Below are 8,849 nucleotides of genomic sequence, written 5' to 3'. Positions count from 1 at the left end.
TAAAATAAGTGTAATGAAAATAAAATTGGCCGTGCATCGCACGGGTGTGATACAAGTTACTACCTCCGTCCACCAAAATTTGTCCCACTTTGACCCGGCACGAGTTTTAAGAAATGAAATTGAAAGTGATTTGATAAATTAGTGGATTGTGGGTCCTACTTTTATATATTAGTTTTATAATGAGTAGATATAAATTAGTGGAATATGTGGTCCACTGCCGAAAAGGGTAAAAGTGAAATGAGAAACATTTTCGGGGACAGACGGAAATGAAAAAATGGGACAAATTTTGGTGGAAGTATTAATAATTCACAACTTTTTATGTGTTGTATTAATGGAAATGATGGGATCTATTTCATTGACTTGGAGGGAGCGTAATCCATGTGACAAATTGTGGTATATCGTTGGAAAGGAGGAATAATTCTCTGGAAATGGAAGCAAACAAATCGGCCACACAATCTCTTGTATTAAATGCACAAATGATAGCCATGTTGAGGTTGATTAAAGTTTTTTAGCTGTAAATTACCGTTATAATACTAAACTGCCTTTGAATTTTAATATTGTATTTATAACTATTAAATGAAAATACTACTAATATACAATGACATTCATATAAATATAAAATGTTACTTTCTCTGCTCACCTTAATTTTTTAAAATATATATGTAATTAATAGTTGCATTAGTACATCTTTGGTATTCCAATTTATATTCCAATACACTCTGTATATCTTTTAGTAAACTTTAATTTTTTTTTAATGTATTGGCATGTGAATGTTGACTATTCATAAAACATATATAAATATACTAATTTAGACTATTATAATATTAATAGCAATATGCAAGTATTTTTTTTCCAATTCATCAATCCATTTATTTGTGAACATTTTTTTGTTGAAAATTGGTTGATTGTATCATTTTTTACACTCCCCATCACATAGAAATAAACTTATAAATTTTTAAATTTATATATTTATGATTTTAGATTTCGTACTATCATATTTCTTTTATCATTTCATAAAATTATTTCACAGTATAAAATAAGTGTAAAGAAAATAAAATTGGTCGTGCAGCGCACGGGTGTGACACTAGTTACTACCTCCGTCCACCAAAATTTGTCCCACTTTGACCCGACACGAGTTTTAAGAAATGAAATGGAAAGTGAGTTGAAAAATTAGTGGATTGTGGGTCATACTTTTATATATTAGTTTTATAATGAGTAGGTATTAATTAGTGGAATATGGGGTCCACTGCCAAAAAGGGTAAAAGTAAAATGAGAAAAATTTTGGGGGACGGACGGAAATGGAAAAATGGAAAAAATTTTGGTGGAAGTATTAATAATTCACAACTTTTTATGTGTTGTATTAATGGAAATGATGAGATTAATTTCATTGACTTGGTGGGAGCGTAATCCATGGGACAAATTGTGGTATATCTTTGGAAAGGAGGAATATTTCTCTGGAAATGGAAGCAAACAAATCGGCCACACAATCTCCTGCATTAAATGCACAAATAATAGCCATGTTGAGGTTGATTAAAGTTTTTTAGCTGTAAATTACCGTTATAATACTAAACTGCCTTTGAATTTTAATATTGTATTTATAACTATTAAATGAAAATACTAATATACAATGACATTCATATAAATATAAAATGTTACTTTCTCTGCTCACCTTAATTTTTTAAAATATGTATGTAATTATTAGTTGCATTAGTACATCTTTGGTATTCCAATTTATATATCAATACACTATGTATATCATTTAGTAAACTTTAATTTTTTTTAATGTAATGGCATGTAAATGTTGACTATTCATAAAACATATATAACTATACTAATTTAGACTATTATAATATTAATAGCAATATGCAAGTATTTTTTTGCCAATTCGCCAATCAATATATTTGTGAACATTTTTTTGTTGAAAATTGGTTGATTGTATCATTTTTTACACTCCCCATCACATAGAAATAAACTAATAAATTTTTAAATTTATATACTTATGATTTTAGATTTCGTACTATAATATTTCTTTTATCATTTCATAAAATTATTTCACAGTATAAAATAAGTGTAAAGAAAATAAAATTGGCCGTGCAGCGCACGGGTGTGATACTAGTTACTACCTCCGTCCACCAAATTTGTCCCACTTTGACCCGGCATGGGTTTTAAGAAATGTAATGGAAAGTGAGTTGAAAAAGTTAGTGGATCGTGGGTCATACTTTTATATATTAGTTTTATAATGACTAGGTATTAATTAGTGGAATATGGGGTCCACTGCCAAAAAGGGTAAAAGTGAAATGAGAAAATTTTGGGGGACGGACGGAAATGGAAAAATGGGAAAATTTTTGGTGGAAGTATTAATAATTCACAACTTTTTATGTGTTGTATTAATGGAAATGATGAGATTAATTTCATTGACTTGGAGGGAGCGTAATCCATGGGACAAATTGTGGTATATCTTTGGAAAGGAGGAATAATTCTCTGGAAATGGAAGCAAACAAATCGGCCACACAATCTCCTGCATTAAATGCACAAATGATAGCCATGTTGAGGTTGATTAAAGTTTTTTAGCTGTAAATTACCGTTATAATACTAAACTGCCTTTGAATTTTAATATTGTATTTATAACTATTAAATGAAAATACTAATATACAATGACATTCATATAAATATAAAATGTTACTTTCTCTGCTCATCTTAATTTTTTAAAATATGTATGTAGTTATTAGTTGCATTAGTACATCTTTGGTATTCCAATTTATATATCAATACACTCTGTATATCTTTTAGTAAACTTTAAATTTTTTTTAATGTATTGGCATGTGAATGTTGACTATTCATAAAACATATATAATTATACTAATTTAGACTATTATAATATTAATAGCAATATGCAAGTATTTTTTTGCCAATTCATCAATCAGTATATTTGTGATAATTTTTTTGTTGAAAATTGGTTGATTGTATCATTTTTTACACTCCCCATCACATAGAAATAAACTAATAAATTTTTAAATTTATATATTTATGATTTTAGATTTCGTACTATCATATTTCTTTTATCATTTCATAAAATTATTTCACAGTATAAAATAAGTGTAAAGAAAATAAAATTGGTCGTGCAGCGCACGGGTGTGATACTAGTTATTAATAATTCACAACTTTGTATGTGTTGTAAGTACACAAAAATAGGCAAGACGATTATTGTAATAATTTGGGTAATTATTATACATACACACTAAAAAAAAAAGAGCTGTTTACCGAGTAGAACTTTGTATGTGTTGTAAGTTACACAAAAATAGGCAAGACGATTCTTGTACTAATTGGGTATTTATTATATATACATACATATGCACCAATATTTTTTTTCAGTGACATAATGATTCACCAATGTTTCAAATAAAAATAACTTAGAAGTTAAGAATATAAGAAAAATAAAGCATATATGAATTAAGTCTGTTCTACGATGACCCAAAGCTTGAGGCCTAAGGCACAATAGTTGGAGACATTGCATACATAATAAAAGACGCCTTTCATAGGCAAAGGGATGGTGGCCGGTCCGTCGATGAAGGTCTTGTATGGCTCGTATCCGGTGCACATATCGAACTCGCCTCTCGACACTTGAAGCACGTTGTAAAGCCCTGAATCGAAGTCGAAATCTGCAATGGATTTATTGATTTAGGTTAAGTGAACCTAAAATGAGAAACATTTAAGAGTGAGCATCATAGTAACTTACAAAGAGTGTCTCCAGTGTGAAAGGTGTAGGAAGAAGACCAGTTTTTGTAGAAATTATTGGTTGGAGGAATAGACCATATTGAATCCCCAACTCTATGTTGCAAACACTCTGAACTACATAATAGTAATGACACCACCACTAATGATACTAATATCTTCCATCTCCCCATTCTATACACACAATGAGAGACAGAGATGAGAGGTTGCAACAAATGTAGGTTTTCGTGAAAATAAAAAACTGAAATTGGGTGGTTATCAATCACTATTCACGCCTTGTAATCGTCTTTGCTTATAATTAATTGTTAAAAGAATAAAAACTACCAGCAATGGTACTCCACCCACTCTGGCATCATTAAATTTATCATATTTCCTTATTTGGATGATCGCCAATAAATTCTTGAGTGACATGAGATTTTAGGAGTTGTTAATTGAAGTAAATAGAGAGTAAAAAGTAGTTGAATATTTCAATGAAGAGAGAGAAATTTATTTCTAAATATAGAGAGTGGACATCTAAAGTGAGACAAACTAAAAAAGAAACGTAGACATCTTGATTTGGACCGAAAAACTATATAAATGTGGATCCACATTCCAATAACTCTTTCCATCCAAATTTTTTCTTCACAACGTCACAATTTTTTACACCCGCACCAGGCATAAATATGAGACATTAATGGAGACTAAGGAAGTATTTATTATGAAAATGAAATACTACTAGTATTTAAATTCCTTCTACCATCCAAACATAGAATGAGATGACTGAACAATATATCCAGCTCTGCTGCTCAAGTGTTGTATTTTATCTATACACAATCGATCAATATTTATGGAAAGCCAATAGAAAGAGAATGCAGTCCTATACAAAGAGCAGAAGACAGAAACATTGAATCTGTATACAATTTGATATTGAAAAAGAAAAAAAAAAACTAAATTCTGGTTTTTGGCATCATGATCAAAATTTGAGAGGATATAATGGTTATGAGATTACCTGATTAGTTTCTGGTTCTTGCTTGCTACTTTTTACTCTTTTTCGGTGATAACTGATATGGTGTTCGAAAAGTAACAGATTGAAGGAGGATTGTTGGTGGTGGGGGAGCGTTACTGGTAACGGTAAACACGGCAGTTTCTTTTTGTGTTATTTGGGCTGAGATTGGAAAAATAAAAAACTTAATTGGGCTCACATTCAGTGGGCTTGAAAGTTTGGTTCAAATTTTCTTTTATTAATTTACTACGCCTAAAAGTGTATTACTTCATTTTAGACTTATGTAGAGCTTAGGCCAAACAAATTTTATTTCAAATCACTTTAGCTTATTTCTTTTGTTATTGAACATTTAGTACTACTTTGGTGTTTGGTGTTATTACAAGTATTACAATTGAAATTCCTTTTTAATCGTCCATAAAACGTTCAATACTCCTCTAATTAACGAAAATAAACAAAGAAAAAAATTTGATATTCTTATGCGAACAACCAAAAAATAGAAAAAGGCGGGGCATTACACTCAAAAAGTGCCCTTCTCGGTTTAATTGCGCTTCACAGATGAGACTCTACCGCAACTTGCGAAGACTAGTCAACATTGGAACGCCACGCACACTTGTTTCACACTCTCCACCAAAAACAATGAGTAAACTTTGTTAATTACTCGATGAAACGTTTTCCTTTTTTTATTGTCTCATTAAATATGAAACGTTTTCTAAAATGAAAATAATCTTAGTTCTACTTTTTCATCTCTCTTACTTTATTCTATCTCCATTAACTCACAAAACAACACCGGATAAAATCTCGTGCCGATTCCCAAATATTTCATTTAAGTGGGACGGAGGGAGCTAATATTCTCACATTTTCCCATCTCACTGAGCAACATTTACAACCATTACACAAATCTTCTCTTCCTACTTATAACTCCCTTTCTCATTGTATTTCAACTAATCATGGGTGCTATCACTTACGATATTGAGATCCCTTCCTCCATCTCGGCCGCAAAGATTTTTAAGGCCGTGGTGCTCGATGTTGACACCCTCGTCCCCAAGATCATGCCTCAAGCAATCAAGAGCGTCGAGATCTTGGAAGGAGATGGTGGCATTGGGACCATCAAGCTTATCCATTTTGGCGAAGGGAGTCAATATAAGAGTGTGAAGCACCGCGTGGATGCTATCGAAAAGGAGAACTTGCCCCACAGTTACAACATAATTGAGGGCGATGTTCTTGGAGGAGTTATTGAATTCGTTACTTATCGTGTGAATTGTTGGCTTTAGGACTTACAAGAAGGAATACAAGAGCTAACTGAATCGAAATTACAAAAGAGGATTCGAAACCAAAATAAACTGTAAAAAGGAAATGGCCGAGTCGAGGAGTCCTCTTTCCGCAAGACGAGATACGCCCCGGTAGTGCTCTTCGGATTGGCGTTTCGTCCCCAAAGATAAAACGGCTACGTCTCTGGTGAAGCAACACCGCTATCAAACGAGCTCCGGCGAACTGGATGGAGGAGAGGGCAGAGCTTCGACAGAAGAACAATGCAGAGGAAGGAGAGAGTGTATGATGCAGGGTGGATTCTAGTTTCTGATTTTAGAATGCTAGAATGGCTAGCCTATTTATAGGCTCGGTCCACTGCAGGGGGTCAACGGCTATAATGGCCGTCATTAATGCTAGACCGTAACGGTCGTCGGTTACGAGCTGTAACGTTCGGGCGTTACAAGCCGTTACGCGCTCAGAGCTAGAGAGGCTGAGTCTAGAAGCTTCTAGATTCGTTCACGACGTGGACTATCACGTGTCAGCCACATTGGCTTACCGCATCATACTGACGAGGTGGCATCCCGCTTGGCTCGCTGACGTGGAAACGGTGGTGGTCTAAAAAGAACTAGACCCACTAGACTTGGGCCAAGCCCGCAACTAGGCCCAAGCACCAAGCCCACGACCAGGCCCAAAGAACAGCCCAAAGACCACCCAAAGACCAATTTCCAAGATCCAAGGACAAGGACAAGGACAAGGACAAGGACAAGGACACGGGCACGGGCCGAGCACGGGCACGGGCACGAGCACGGGCGCGGGCACGAGCACGGGCACGGGCACGGGCACGAGCACGACCCAAAAGATAAGGATAACTTGGATTAATACTTATTTTAATCCATCTAAGATTTGTCTTAACAGAATTAAATCTATTCAAATCCCTAGGATAAAATAAATTAATATAAATATTTATCCTAATTCATCTAGGATTTATCTTGGAATAAATCCATATAAATCCATAGAATAAGATAATATTATATTAGAATTATTCAAATCTATCTAAGATTTATCTAGGAACAAATCCATATAAATCTATAAGATAAGAATAAAATATTATATTATCACTATCCAAACCCATCTAGAATTTATCTATGAATAAATTTATATAAACTCATAGGATAAGAATAAAATAATATTATCATTATCTTAATCCAAATTGGATTCGTCTAGGGATAAATCCACATTAATCCATAGGATATAGATAAATATTAGATTGTCATTATCCAAATTTAACTAGGATTTTCGTCTAGGAATTAAATCCCTACAAATCCATAAAATAAGGATAAAATCTATAATTAATCCATGATTTGATACAAAATCAAATCTTATATAATATATAAAATCCACAAAAGATATATTCAAATCTTATTTCCAAATTAATCTTGAATTATTTCCGAAATTGAATCCAAGGATTTGGAAATCCTAATCAAAATTTGGAAAGCGAAGTCGTGAGACGAGACAAAACGACATCACGCATAAGGAAACCCTAATCTTGCGTCGTCGTACTCCCACTGAACCGCAGCCGCTGCTGGGCTCCCACTCGTCTCGCGAGCTCGCCGAGCCTGACGTCTCCGACGCTGCTGCGTCGACGTCGCTCCTCCGGAGCTGCTGTCGCTGCTGCTCCGTCTCCGGCTGCTCACGAAGACCGCTGTCTTTCGAGCCCGGGAACTGCCCACGAAGGGCTCCCACTCAGACCGCCATCGCCGCCTGCATCAAGCTAGCCTTCCCTCTCTGTCTCACGCATCCACCGAGCCTGACGTCTCCGACGCTGCTGCGTCAACGTCGCTCCGCTGGAGCTGCTGTCACGTCTCTGGCGTCAACGGTGCTGCTGCCTCGCGAAACCACCGTTGCTGCTGCTGCGAGATCTCCGACGTCGCTGCCGCCGTGTCGCAGCTGCTCCGGTGTTGCTGTTTGCTGTTGCGACGCCTCTGGCGCTGCTGCTGCGTCGTCGCTTGTGCGATGTCGTCTCTGCAGCCGCCGGCGCTGCTGCCCGGTGATCTCCGACGCTGCTGCGTCGACACCTCTCCGCAGCAATTCTCCGCAGCCGTGGCTGCGGTGCGACGGATTCTTGATGTCGCAATCGCAACAATTCTTGATTTGCCGACTTGGAATTCAAATTCACGTAAGGCAAATATAATTGATCAAGTAATGATACCATATGTGTTGAAGTCAACGTAATCATTACATAGGTTTAACCATTACGTATCTTGAATTAATTACTAATCAAAGGCAATGCTTCATTAACATAATTATTTCACGTAGCATACATAATTCATCGTTAGACAAAACCACGACGAATATAAACATGCATTCAAGCAATTCACATAACATGAAATTAATCCACATAATCAGAGCCAAAAATTGGCTCTGATACCAATTGTTGGGGTTTGGTGCCCCTTGCACAGCGGAAGACTTGTACAAAACAAATAAATTAGACGTAGGATCTATTTGACCGATTATGCGATTAATCAATTCACATGTTAAACAGATAATTGCATGCTAGAACGCAAATAATTCATGCTCAAAGAAAGTAAATCCTAAAACATGAATTCTACGGTTTAGAGTTACCGATTTTGATTCTCCAAAGAATCGTCGATTGCTCGCGCCTTCTCCACGTGATGATCTTCGATACTAGACCACGGATCTTCTCTCTGGTTCCCGAACTGTATCTCGATATCAGGGTGGGCTGATCTTATCAAAATACTAGGACTCGAATAAAGAAGACATAAGAAATCCTTCTCCAATTAGGAGAGAAATTCGAACTCCTCTAGGTAGAGGGGGACGAAAATTATGAGTAATAATAATGAATGATTTCTGTCTCCTTTATTCTCCT

The 8,849-nt window shown here is 35.5% G+C and overlaps 2 protein-coding genes across 3 annotated transcripts; one reads left to right on the top strand and one right to left on the bottom strand.

Moving 5' to 3' along the window:
* Window positions 1-3,346: 3,346 nt before the first annotated feature.
* Window positions 3,347-4,783, bottom strand: LOC125186902 (mavicyanin-like). 2 transcript variants are annotated; one of them, XR_007170521.1, is made up of 3 exons: window positions 4,721-4,783; window positions 3,737-3,906; window positions 3,347-3,659 (listed from the first exon to the last, which is right to left on the bottom strand). XR_007170521.1 is itself a non-coding variant. In XM_048083389.1 (2 exons), exons 1-2 carry the CDS (start codon window positions 3,903-3,905, stop codon window positions 3,451-3,453), a joined length of 378 nt encoding a protein of 125 aa, XP_047939346.1. In that variant the 5' UTR covers window positions 3,906-3,948; the 3' UTR covers window positions 3,347-3,450. The 2 variants fall into 2 exon arrangements, 1 of the variants encoding a protein (XP_047939346.1); XM_048083389.1 differs by lacking the exon at window positions 4,721-4,783 and having other exon boundaries at window positions 3,737-3,948.
* An 873-nt stretch (window positions 4,784-5,656) lies between these two features.
* On the top strand, window positions 5,657-5,985 carry LOC125189841 (major strawberry allergen Fra a 1-3-like). The gene has a single exon (XM_048087069.1). The coding sequence runs from the start codon at window positions 5,662-5,664 to the stop codon at window positions 5,983-5,985; it is 324 nt and encodes a 107-aa protein (XP_047943026.1). The 5' UTR covers window positions 5,657-5,661.
* Window positions 5,986-8,849: the final 2,864 nt, after the last annotated feature.

Source organism: Salvia hispanica, chromosome 5, assembly GCF_023119035.1.
Source record: "Salvia hispanica cultivar TCC Black 2014 chromosome 5, UniMelb_Shisp_WGS_1.0, whole genome shotgun sequence".
Classification (NCBI taxonomy): Eukaryota; Viridiplantae; Streptophyta; class Magnoliopsida; order Lamiales; family Lamiaceae; genus Salvia; species Salvia hispanica.
The sequence above is the reverse complement of the archived record's forward strand: the minus strand, read 5'-3'. Positions and strand labels throughout refer to the sequence as shown.

Coding starts and splice junctions, on each gene's coding strand:
- LOC125186902 (XM_048083389.1), bottom strand. CDS start 3,905: ATGGGGAGATGGAAGATATTAGTATCATTAGTGGTGGTGTCATTACTA. Junction 3,660..3,736: donor TCACACTGGAGACACTCTTT/GTAAGTTACTAT, acceptor AATCCATTGCAG/ATTTCGACTTCGATTCAGGG.
- LOC125189841 (XM_048087069.1), top strand. CDS start 5,662: ATGGGTGCTATCACTTACGATATTGAGATCCCTTCCTCCATCTCGGCC.